Source organism: Glycine soja, chromosome 6, assembly GCF_004193775.1.
Source record: "Glycine soja cultivar W05 chromosome 6, ASM419377v2, whole genome shotgun sequence".
NCBI lineage: Eukaryota > Viridiplantae > Streptophyta > Magnoliopsida > Fabales > Fabaceae > Glycine > Glycine soja.
Genome location: NC_041007.1, coordinates 35,327,820 through 35,340,711, shown reverse-complemented (window position 1 = coordinate 35,340,711; position 12,892 = coordinate 35,327,820). Strand labels below are relative to the sequence as shown.

The 12,892-nt window shown below is 36.8% G+C and overlaps 1 protein-coding gene across 2 annotated transcripts; it reads left to right on the top strand.

Moving 5' to 3' along the window:
• Nucleotides 1-555: 555 nt before the first annotated feature.
• On the top strand, nucleotides 556-6,930 carry LOC114416836 (ribosomal protein L11 methyltransferase). 2 transcript variants are annotated; one of them, XM_028381863.1, is made up of 7 exons: nucleotides 556-894; nucleotides 1,701-1,784; nucleotides 4,020-4,160; nucleotides 4,769-4,834; nucleotides 5,046-5,213; nucleotides 6,087-6,416; nucleotides 6,517-6,930. In XM_028381863.1, exons 1-7 carry the CDS (start codon nucleotides 610-612, stop codon nucleotides 6,634-6,636), a joined length of 1,194 nt encoding a protein of 397 aa, XP_028237664.1. In that variant the 5' UTR covers nucleotides 556-609; the 3' UTR covers nucleotides 6,637-6,930. The 2 variants fall into 2 exon arrangements, with proteins under 2 accessions (XP_028237664.1, XP_028237665.1); XM_028381864.1 differs by having other exon boundaries at nucleotides 764-894; nucleotides 1,714-1,784.
• Nucleotides 6,931-12,892: the final 5,962 nt, after the last annotated feature.

The window sequence follows — 12,892 nt, the reverse complement described above, 5'->3', positions numbered from 1 at the left end:
TAAATACGATAAAATTCAATGGGGATGGGATTGAGTTTCATTTTTTCATTCTCATCTTTTATAAATCTGAACCCAAACCTATGCCCTGCCTTTAGTGGGAACACAGATGAGAATAGGCAAGCTTGGTCCTGGTCAGTCTCGTTGTCATCCCTACTTCTAAGTCTAATGTATTATTGGTGTATGTATCTTATTACTGACATCAAATAAAGGTTTATATATTTTATTGTATAATTGAAGGATGAAAATGCCAATAAACTGTTAAAGTTAGGAATGTACTGGTCAATAACTTTAGCCCATATATGCACGCGAGCATCAATTTTGTAATATTTTCATCCATACCTTACCTGTTGTCAAGTACATGAGTTTCATAACGGATGAAAATTAATGGCGAGATGAATTTATTTAACTTTTTATACTTTTTGAAAATTATATTTTATTTTTTCATCTCTCATGATTAGTGCAACACACTTCCAAAAACAAAAACAATTATTTACCTAAAAAAAACTTTGATACTCGTCACGGTTTATGTGATGACTATTTAAATTTCTGATGTTGGAGATTTGACGCAGTTTTTGAGGCGAAGTGAACGGTTTGAATTGGGACAAGGAAATGACAGCCTGGAATTTCCTCAAACAGTTAACGTGCACCGTAGGCGTTCATTCTCCCACCCTCTCCCGTCGCCTCATACACTACTCATTACTTGTTCCCTCTCTCTCCGCTCATCACAAAATTGTTAGGTACCAATGGCTTCCCCATTTCCGTGTCAATCTTTATGCGGCAGTTCCAAATGCAAAGTTTTCAACAGCTTCTTCTTCCCAAACTCTATCAGACACGTCTTTGGCTCCACGTGCTCCTTATACTTCCGTTTTGATTCACTGTCCTAAAGACACTGCAGTAAGCTTCTTTTTCAGCTTTAACTTGTTATTTTTCTCTTTTTGCATTGTAAGTCAACATTTGGATAAACTATTCCGTAAGCACTTATAGGAGATGAAAATAATGAAATAAGTTTCTTTTTTAAGTAAAAGATAATCTTCAGAATCTCTCTCGTATTAGTTTCTTTAAAACTTGATTTTTAACTAATGCATAGCTTATGAGTTATGAGAGTAGTTTATTTCAAATTTTCTTGTTATTTTCTTCTCACATGAGTGCTTATGAAGAAGTTTATACAAACAAAACTTAATTGGGAATGTTTAAACTTTAAAACGTATTGGGAATGTTCAGCCATATCCTGAAATTCGGAACTTTAACTAGCCTAGGTTGATGGTGCATTAAGAAAATACTTAGTTATGTTTACAAGAGATGTATAGTTTGTGAGTTTAGACTAAATATTTTGGACATTGGTGTTACTTGGCGTGTCTTGTTATGATTCTTTACGCTGAGAATTGGGACAACTTATAAGGTGTTAATGATGGCTTGACGCTAGTTAAACAGCCACCAAACAAAGGAGTTATTCTTTAGGTTTATGTAAATCAAAAGATAAAAAAAGTGACTGAATCCCACTAAAATGATATATGAATGGCTAATTTGGATAGAACTAGGGAGCTAGAGAGTATTTTTAAGCAATGAGGCATGTGGTCTGTGTGGAAGGAAGTGTCTGCTAGACTTCAATAGCATATTTAGTTTAATTTGAACCATATTATAGCATAAATTACATTATGTTGCCAAAATGTTTGACCACTCTTCCTCTTTGTGCTGACAAGGATGTGCTTGCAGAAGCTCTTTTATGCTTTGGTGCAAGTTCTGTTAGCATGGATCAAGATGATGTCTCTCAAAGTACAGATGAGGTAAACTTGCAGAAGCTCTTTTATGCTTTGTTTTCCTTTTGTTTCTTATCAAATTTGTTTGTTTTATTTGTTTCAATTCCAACTTTATGGTATTATGGTTATGTTATGATAAAGGTTTCCTTTTCCTATAAGGAGATTAATTGAATTTGTAGGAAAGAATGATGACAAGCAATAAAATGAGGAATGTATACCATTACCATATAATCATGTTTTCTAGTGTACTTGAATGTTTAGGTTATCAAGAAAATATCTTCTGATTGTCTAGTTATTGAAGAATATCATGTGAGTGACAAAATCCTTTTGAGCTGAAGAATATCAATTTGCAAGTGGTTGAAGCCATGGCTTGATGATACTCTGCTTATGCACATGATTTTTGATTTTGCAACCACATTTTGTTTCTTTCTTTTCTAGAAAATCAGATTACCACTGATGAAGAAGCAATAACCAAAGGTGGACCTCTTGTCAGTGGGAGAGCTTTGTATTCATGCAAGAGGCCTTTTCTTGGAGCTTCTTTAATATATTTCAGGATGTGAATTACTGCATCCCAATGTCTGGTACATAGAGAGTTAGGAAACTCACTTACCATACTAATCGCAAAGGAGATATCTGGACTAAGTGATAGTGAGATAATTTAGCATAGATCATTGGGGATTAGAAAATGACTCCCCCTGACATGGCAAAAGTATAGCATTGGGATCTATAGGTGTGTCAACATGTTTAACATTCGTCAATTTCGTTTCCACCGAAGTGTCTATTGCATACCATTTTTGAAATGTTATATCTATCCCCAAGATGAATTGAAGTCTTTTTGTCTGAAAATGATAAGAAAGGTGCTTCACGATAATGCCATCATCATCACTACTCTAGTAGTGACAATGCCATCAATATACAAATCAAATAAATGCATCTTGCAGCCAATTGGCGATAGAAGACTGAGTGGTCAACCTCACTCTGAATCATATCAAATTGCTAAATAGCAGTGCTAAATCTAAAAAACCATGCCTTGGGGGATTGTTTGAGACCATATACAGATATGCAAAGATGACAGACATGTCTTGGAGCCTCCCAGTGAGAGACAAATCTGGGAGATTGCTCCATATACACTTTTTCGTTGAGATCACCATAGAGAAAAAGTTATTGATATCTTGTTTTTACAAAGGCGAACAGAAAATTTCAACCATGCATCTTGGTTATAAGGGAGAAGGTATCATTATTTCCAAGCCAAAAATCTGTGTAGCCCATAGTCACCAAGCTGAGTTTGAGCTTGTGAACTTTGCCATCAAGACCAATTTTCATTGTTAAAATCCAGCTGCTATCAACATTCAACAACAGGTTTTCCGAAAAGTAAGGGAACAAGGTTCCAAGTTCCACTATTTCGATGAGCACCCATCTCATCAATCATAACATGTCTCCAACCAGGTTTGGCTAAGGCTTCACCTGCAGTCTCAGGATGACAGGATCAAACACAAAAGACTAGCATAATAGGAAAGAGACATACAATGATAGGTTAAGGTTAAGGTAACATAATGAGATGTATTGAGTGGAACATATATTTTTATGAAGTTCAATGGGGAGATCATCAAGTGGAAACAAAGTCGGAGGAAATGGAGTTGGCGAAGGAGAGTTAGGAGTAGTCTCAGCACTAGTTGGTAGTGGCAGAGGAGAATGATTGTGTTGATGATGATACTGCTATTGAGAAGACTGGGGGAGCCAATCAAAAGCAATGAACAAATGTTCAACTAAGTCAAAAGCATAACCGTTGAGAGTACTATTAATAGCCCTCAAAACTTATCTGCTAAAAAAGGCAGGTTAAATTTTATTTTGTCTGTCCTGTTGATATGCGCCAAAGAGGAAGAAGAATTTAGATGTGAAGATAAAAAATGGTATGTAAGGGGTGGTAAATGAAACCTAACAGATCATTCTGAAATGATCAAATTCTATATAAGTAAATTCAAAATACAGGATTAGCTCCTACTGAAAACCATAAGAATCATAACTTTACTAGTGCAAGAACCCCAACTAAATTTGATCTACAACTAATTAAATTCAATTCCTGATTTATTTTAAAACCACTCTACTTGATCTAAATCCTAAAGTTATATGATCCGTGTCTCCAAATTATGAATAAATAGAAATACCAAAATCATGCAAAACAATTAAATCTCTAACCATAAACATTCCAACAATTTTTAGGCTGTTGCTCACTTGCTCATATTGATGGTATATTTACTGCAGATTTGCATTAGTTCAATATTTCATGAAGTTGAGGATATAAATGTGAGCATTTCACATGCAGCTGATTCTATTGGTTTGAAGGAGATACCAAGATATGAAGTTAAAATTGATGACGAGGAGGACTGGATGAAAAGATCTCAGGTCAATCTTTGCTTCTTTCATTAATCTTTTTTGTTTTTTTTCATATTGTTTGTTCCTCTTGTTATGTTACTGAGGAGATAAAATCTAATGCATGTGTAAATTCCATTAAAAATGAAGTATTTCTTTATCGCATCAATTCCACATTTCCCCTGCCACCTAGTAGTTCTTCTCCTTTATATGCAAAACATAGTTTGTGATGACAAAAGATGCCTGTCTTCATAGTTTGTGATGAGAAAGAATGTCTTTCTTTGTTTTTCACTCTGAAGAAAGGTGGAAATTTGTGCTTTCTCATCTGTAGTTTTTCTCAAACAGTTTTTTGTAATCATGGCATGCAAGTGAAAACCGTAGCAGTATCCTGTGTGAACATGAAACTGGTTTTGCATGTAAAGTTGTAATCTGAGATGGAAAGGAATTATCGATATAAAAGACCTATTGCTGACTACTTATTACTAATTGTTTGATTTTTCTCACACCAACACTATACTCCTGAACAAAGAACATTCTTATGGCATGCTGTAAAATGGGAAATCATTCATATTGCTGAAAATTATCAAAGCTAGATTTGTTATCGAAAATAACTTGACAAATTCATCTATCTATGCTTACAGGAATCACTTCATCCAGTTCAAGTTACTGAAGGGCTATGGGTGGTGCCCAAGTGGTGTACTCCACCGGTGTGACTATCTTAAACTTTCTCTATACATGATGAGTTGCTAACTTACTATGATTGCTGACATTGCATTCCAACTCTATTCATTTGTTTAGTTTGGCAACTTCTGTAAATATCCATGTTATATTTAAGCCCTCTAATTAAATATTCTGAGTGATAGTGAGGCTAAAAACTGTGATGGAATTTTCTGCTAATCAATCCCTAATTTTACACAGGATGTTCAAGCAACAAATATAATTGTCAATCCTGGACTAGCCTTTGGAACGGGGGAACATGCCACTACCAAACTCTGTCTATTACTCTTACATGGTTGTATAAAAGGAGGGGAGCACATTCTGGACTATGGAACGGGAACTGGAATTCTTGCAATTGCGGCTCTTAAGGTAATCAACTGTTGATCTGCATACCCTAAGAATTGAACTAAAATGAAAAGAACTATTAAGGATCAACATGCTCAGGACCACACCAACAAGCATTTGTCCATTGTAACTCTACTTTTCTCCCAATTTGGTTTTCTTCTACCTTCACTTGGGCTTAAGCAGTGTTGTTGATTGCTACTTCTGCACTAAAAAATTAATTATATTGACTAGTCTAACATAACATATTGCCAGTTTTCATGAACTTTTGGTCGTTTTCTTGTATATTCATCATCATTAAATGTCTGGGCTGTAAATTTGACTAGAAGCTGCTGTATAGATACATGCATGTGCATTGGTAAATGATGGAAAATTATTTAACTTTAAATCCATATAGCATATGTTAGGATCAGATATTAATTTAGAGACATTATGCGTCTGTACATGTGATTTGGTTAGTGCATGATCTTCCATATTAAATTCCCTCAAGAATAATATTGTTTTATACTGTGGAAACTGCTAGACCTACGAATTGGGTAGCATCTTCAACTAGAAGTATTGTTTATTATATTAAATGAAAAAAAAATGTAATTGTTTGCTGCTAGATATGCACAACCAGTTATCCACATATTTTGGACAAGCTAAATATGTTTTTATCTGTTTTGCCATTCTTCGTTCTTTATAACAATACCACCACATTTTTTTCTACAACTTGTTCGATTTCTTGTTGTCATGTGTACCACATATGCAACAATTTCATGTTAGTATTTTTGTTTTCTTCTATTTTTGTTTTAGAAAATACTGCCAAATTCTTTCTGTAGCCGCTTCTTGTTATTGTTTACATTTTATATTTTATAGCTGACTCTTAATTCCAATTTTGACATCCTGTTGCCTTATAAGTTTGGAGCTGCCTTTGCTGTTGGAGTTGATGTAGATTCAGAAGCAATTGCATCAGCATCTCAAAACGCTTACCTGAACAACATTGGACAAGACAAAATGCAACTGCACCTGGTTGCTAGCAAAACCTCTTCATCGTCCAAAAATGACTTGACATTTGGAGTTATGGAGGGAGAAAATACTTGTGAGATACATCCAGTCACTGATGAGGAAAAGTTTGATGTGGTCGTTGCAAATATACTCTTAAATCCTTTATTGGATCTTGCTGATCAAATTATCTCTCATGCAAAGCCCGGAGCAGTTGTTGGTCTCTCCGGTATCTTATCGGAGCAGGTAATTTAATTAAATCATGTAGATTTTCTTATTCAAAATGCAGTTGGGGAAAGTGCTTTTCAATTCCATCTTGCACCCATTGCCGCTGTGTTTTATGTAGGTCCAGTACATTATTGAAAGATATTCACCATTCTTAGAAGGCATAGAAGTGTCCAAAATGGATGACTGGGCCTGTGTGAGTGGTAGAAAAAAAAAATTTGAATGTGAGGTGACTCATTAAGTGATCAATTTGGAGGTTTGGTAGTTCGCAGCCAATCCCCCACTGCAGCTTGATGCCACCCAGTAAATTTTGTGTGGGGCAGCTTCTAACCTGCCACTTGACAATGCATTTTGGAATGGTCAATGTTGTCTTTGGTTGTAATTCATTTGCCAAGCAGAAAATTAGACTGAAGGGGCAATGCAGAGCATAATACCATGTCTTAAAAGGAAATCACGTTTGGTATCAGAGCATGAATATAGAAATTCATGATTTTCTTTTTATGATGCTTAATTTTTAATCCATGAATATTACTTCTATAATTATATTTTGAGAATTTAACTATTAATGATTTCACTACATGAATTTATAATTAGGGATATTTTATATGATGGAGAATAAAAGTATTAATTTGGAGCCAATATATATGTTCATGATATTTCAGTAGAAACAAAATGCGAAAATGATGTATGATACACATGGAATAGAAGAGATAAGTCTAAAGCATAGATGACTGAAAATCTAGAAATTGAAATTACTCATAAGACTGAAAGGAAATATGTTAGTGTAAGAAGGATCCTGAGTAGTAAGAAGACTTTAGAAATAACTCAACCTTGACTTCTGATGTTTCAATTTTTCATGAGGCCGCAATTCAACCTGCTTTCTTTTGAATATTCACCCTCATAAAGAAGCAGCTTAGTCCGAGTAGAAAAATCAAGAAAAATGATGGACAAGGGCAAGCAAGAAAGGGTGAAGAGGAAAAAAAACGAGATGGATGAGGTTGTAAGCGCCAAGCAACATCCAAAAATTGAAGAATACTGAAGTTGTCACGACCCACTCTTGGGACATGACCGGTGCACAGACTATGACTTCCTTAGTCTGGCCAGCCTATCCTATACAACATAACCTGTAAAAGAGCACAGTATATATATATCTAGACAAATCCATATGCAGGTATCTCATCTCATCCATTTAATAACAAAGTGGATTATAATCACTAATCACCAAGTGTCTCAAAACATCATAAGTTCATCATTATCATATCTATAAAAGAGAGTCATTTACATTTTCAAAATAAAGGAGTCCCCTCTAAATCTACTACCCTGGTCCCTATAGTTGCATTATGCTGGAGTTACAACCAAAATATCCATTAGACACAATGGGGACCTACCAAAAAGATAATCAAGTAGGGTGTGTCAGCAAATTCTAGGAAATCGGTTACTCCACTACTAGGTATCTGAGAAAAGAAGTAAAATAAGGTGTAAGTCACAAGGATTTAGTGAGAGCATAATATACTATGCAGACATGAAAGGGAGCACCATTTAACATGAATCTTTCCATTTCCAAAAGATATTAAAATGACATTTAAATAAATAATGAACAAAAGATACACTTGCTTTTAGGAATCACTGTATGCAAAGAATATACATTTCAGAACTTCTCATAATCTGGTATTCAACATAATAACTTTAAATAACCAAGCATTTATTCTACTATGTGCACATAGACCACATTATCTCTTCGTTGTGATGAACGATAATTATATAGCTACGGCATTTAGCTCGTAAGCTGCATTATCTCTTCGTTGCAGCAAACGGAACATATAAATATACTATGAGAATTTAATCCATAGGCTACATTATCTCTTCGTTGTAGCAAACGGCATGTATCATTTACTATAAACAAAATCAACTCATAGGCTACATTATCTCTTCGTTGTAGCAAACGAAAATATAATCATTATACTATGAGAAATCAACTCATAGGCTATATTATCTCTTCGTTGTAGCAAACGACATATTTTTCATGAACTCAGCATAAATAAAATTAAACAAACAGTTCAACATTCATCCTTATACATTATCAAGATCTCAAAATATTTATCAAAGCTCACCAAAAATATATATATTCGAAAGTATACTTGCTTCTTCATAAATGATCTTTAAGAAAATCGCTAAGTATATTAGCTACTCACCTAAACAACGCAATCACTGACTTCTACCGCTGTTAGGAGGGTCAACCACTATATTTTCCACAGAACCTAAGCATTCAAATAATAGAACAAGGGATTAGACAAAATCCCCAGTTTGAGCAAACCTAGGGTTTTGAGAAAATCACAATAATCTCTAATACTTAGTTTCTAACTCTTTTTCTCACAGCCCATGACTAATCAGTGCTATAACATACTCATCTAACATAGTGGGTCATAAACATTTACCTTAAAGAGATCAAACAGAAAACCTAAAAAACGCGTAGTATTTTCTCCTTTTTTTCCCGTCACCTCCTCGTGCTTGGAAACACCCAAAGATGTAAAAATCTTGCAAATTTCGGAATCATGGGAGGATATGAGTGAGAGATCGAAAGATTAAATTTTTGGGGAAGGAAGAGATGAGGTTAAGAGGGGTGTGGGCTGCTGTAAGAAGAAAAGAAAGTTTTTGGGAAATGAGGGGAGAAGCTCTCGGGATTTTTAAGCTGAGCGGGGGGGGGGGGGTTGTATTGTTATATTATTATTATTATATTATTATTTTTCTTTTCTCTTTCCTCTTAATTTAAACGGTGCGTTTCATTCTCCCCCCCCTTAAAAAAATTCGTCCTCTATGACTAACCTCGAGTCTCAAACAAGTGAGGATAGTTTTCACGCATAATGGTTTTTGGTTCCCAAGTCATCTCCTCACCAGTTGGTCCTCTCCAAGCCACTTTCACTGATACCACATCCTTAGAACGTAAACGTTTCACACGTTTATCCATTATAGCCACTGGTTGTTCTGTATAACTAAGATTCTCATCAAGCTGCACTGACTGGAGTTGAATAACATGAGAAGGGTCATGAACATACTTTCGAAGCATCGGCACATGAAATACTGGGTGAACACTTGATAGATCTAGCGGGAGGGCTAAACGATAAGCCACTTGCCCCACCCTCTCTAGAATCTCAAAAGGACCAATAAACTTGGGGCTAAGTTTACCTTTGCGACCAAAACGTAAGATACCTTTCATGGGAGACACACGTAAAAATACATGTTCTCCTACACTAAACTCTAAAGGTCAACGTCTTTGATCTAAATAAGACTTTTGTCTACTCTGAGCAGTCAGTAAGTGATCTCGGATTATCTTTACCTTCTCAACAGCTTCTTGAATTAGATCTAGGCCTACTAACCTAGGCTCTCCCACTTCGAACCATCCAATCGGTGACCTACAACGCCTCCCATACAAGGCCTCAAAAGGTGCCATTTGAATACTTGATTGATAACTGTTATTATAAGCAAACTCTGCCAGAGGCAAGTATTGATCCCAACTACCTCCAAAATCAATCATGCAAGCACACAACATATCTTCTAGGATTTGTATCGTTCTTTCTGATTGGCCATCAGTCTGAGGGTGAAATGCAGTACTCAAATCTAATCTAGTCCCTAAGGCTTGTTGAAAAGATCTCCAAAATTGAGCTGTGAACTAAGGGCCCCGATCTGATATGATGGACAATGGCACTCCATACAAAGATACTATCCTCTCTAAATAGATCTTGGCATATTGAGTTGTTGAGTATGTAGTTTTCACAGGCAAAAAGTGTGCTGACTTAGTCATTCGATCTACAATCACCCAAACTGAGTCATAACCCTTTGAGGTTTTAGGTAACCCCGTCACAAAATCCATGGTAATCCTTTCCCACTTCCATTCAGGTATATCAATTCTCTGAAATAAGCCTGCGGGCTTTTGATGCTCAGCTTTAACTTGTTGACATACTAGACTTTTAGATACAAATTCAGCAACATCCTTTTTCATCCCTTCCCACCAAAAGAACTCCTTCAAGTCTTGATACATTTTAGTAGAACCTGGGTGAATAGTATAAGAGGAATAATGAACTTCCTCCATAATCTTTTCCCTCAGGCCTCCTAATTTAGGAACACATAGGCGAGTTCCAAAATGTAACACACCTTCAGAATCAACGACAAAATCAGAAACATTTCCTGCTTGGGTCTCCTCTACAATCTTCCTTAAGCGAGGGTCTTCACTTTGAGTGACTTTAATGGTATCCACTAAAGTGGAACAAGCATGAACATGGGCTAAAAGTGATTCAGTGCCTGCAACCTCAAACCTTCCTCCACTAGCTACGAGATCTTGAAACTCCTTCACTACTGGTCTTCTAACTTCCACAATGTGAGCTAAGCTACCCATAGACTTTCTACTCAGAGCATTTGCAACTACATTTGCTTTACCTGGATGATATAAAATCGTGCAATCATAATCTTTTAAAAGCTCCATCCATCTCCTTTGCCTCAAATTCAAGTCCTTCTGCTGAAATATGTACTTAAGACTCTTATGATCCGTGTAGATCTCACAAGTCTCACCATATAGGTAATGCCTCCAAATCTTAAGAGCAAAGATTATTGCTGCCATCTCTAGATCATGCGTAGGATAATTTTGTTCATGCCTCTTGAGTTGTCTAGAAGCATAAGCAATCACCCTCCCATGTTGCATCAAGACACACCCCAGTCCAATCCTTGATGCATCACAATAAACCACATAACCTCCACCACCCGAAGGTAAGGCTAAGACAGGTGCGAATGTCAAGCAATCCTTTAGCTGTCGAAAACCTTGCTCACATGCATCATTCCATTGAAATGCAACTTGCTTCTGTGTTAGTCTGGTTAGAGGAGCTGCAAGTCTCGAAAAATCCTTAATGAATCGACGGTAGTATCCAGCAAGTCCAAGGAAACTACGAATTTTTGACACTGATGTAGGCCTAGGCCAACTTAGAATTGCTTCCACTTTCTTCATATCTACGCTTATACCATCCTTAGATACTACATGACCTAAAAAGGCCACACTATCCAACCAGAATTCACATTTAGAGAACTTTGCATACAACTTATGCTCCCTCAAGGTTTGTAAGGCTAACCTCAAGTGTTGCTCATGCTCCTCTTTACTTTTAGAGTACACCAAAATATCATCAATGAAAACTATCACAAAGTGGTCCAAGAACGACTTGAAGACTCGATTCATCAAGTCCATAAAAATTGCAGGAGCATTGGTTAATCCAAAGGACATCACCAAAAACTCATAATGTCCATATCGAGTGCGGAAAGTTGTCTTAGGAATATCCTCTGCCTTTATCTTCAACTGGTGGTATCCAGCTCTCAAGTCAATCTTTGAGAAACATTGAGATCCTTGAAGTTGATCAAACAAATCATCAATACGGGGTAGATGATACTTATTCTTCACAGTCACCTTGTTTAATTGTCAATAGTCGACACATAAACGAAGTGAACCTTCTTTCTTCTTGACAAATAAGACGGGTGCACCCCAAGGGGAACAACTAGGACGAATGAAACCTTTGTCAAGAAGATCCTTCAATTGCTCCCTTAACTCATTAAGCTCAGCTGGAGCCATCCGATATGGAGGTATAGATATGGGTTGAGTTCCTGGAAGCAAATCAATGCCAAACTCTACTTCCCTATCTGGCGGTATACCAGGTAACTCCTCAGGAAAAACATCAGGATACTCACGTACCACCGGGACCTGCTCCAACTCTGCTATTGGCACATTGACGTCTTTTACCATCACCAACAACCTGTGAGCTTTTACCGTTGAAATCAAATTACTTGATGACCAATTTTGATCACCCTGAAACACAACGGTCGGTTCCTCCGGCATATCAAACTTCACCGCTTTATTATGGAAATCTAAAGTAGCATGGCAAGCAGCCAACCAATCCATACCTAATATGACATCAAAGTCTACCATATCCAACTCTATAAGATCTGCCTCAAATGTTTTTCCCTCTAACAAAATTTCACAAGATTTGTACACTGAATTTGCTAATAAAGAGTGACCCATGGGTGTAGCCACTATCAAAAATTCACTTAGAGGTGATGGATCTCTCCCTAACGTAGTTGCAAAGAAAGGAGATATAAAGGAGTGCGTAGCTCCAGAGTCAAACAAAACATGTGCATCCTGAGAATCTATGGAAAGTATATCTGTTACAACAACATTGGATGCTTGAGCATCCTGACGAGTCAAAGCGAACACATGAGCCTGCCCTCCACTTGTCTGCCCCTGTCCTCTGCCTCCTGATCCTCTTCCACCTCGATATGATCCATTTGGTCCACGTGATCCCGAACCACTAGATTGTCCCCTCTGGACCATGGGTGTTGCCACTCCACTAGAAAATGGCTGAAAAGGTGACATAGGATAGTTCCTAGCAAAATGTCCAACTTGTCCACATCGATAGCAACCTGTTGACCCTTGCCTGCAAGGTCCGGTATGCGCCTTTCCACATGTA

What these genes read in the sequence shown, in the direction of transcription:
- LOC114416836 (XM_028381863.1), top strand. Translation starts at nt 610, where the DNA reads ATGACAGCCTGGAATTTCCTCAAACAGTTAACGTGCACCGTAGGCGTT. An exon ending in TCTCTCAAAGTACAGATGAG is followed by an intron (nt 1,785 to 4,019) that starts GTAAACTTGCAG and finishes TATTTACTGCAG; the next exon opens with ATTTGCATTAGTTCAATATT. An exon ending in CCAAGTGGTGTACTCCACCG is followed by an intron (nt 4,835 to 5,045) that starts GTGTGACTATCT and finishes AATTTTACACAG; the next exon opens with GATGTTCAAGCAACAAATAT.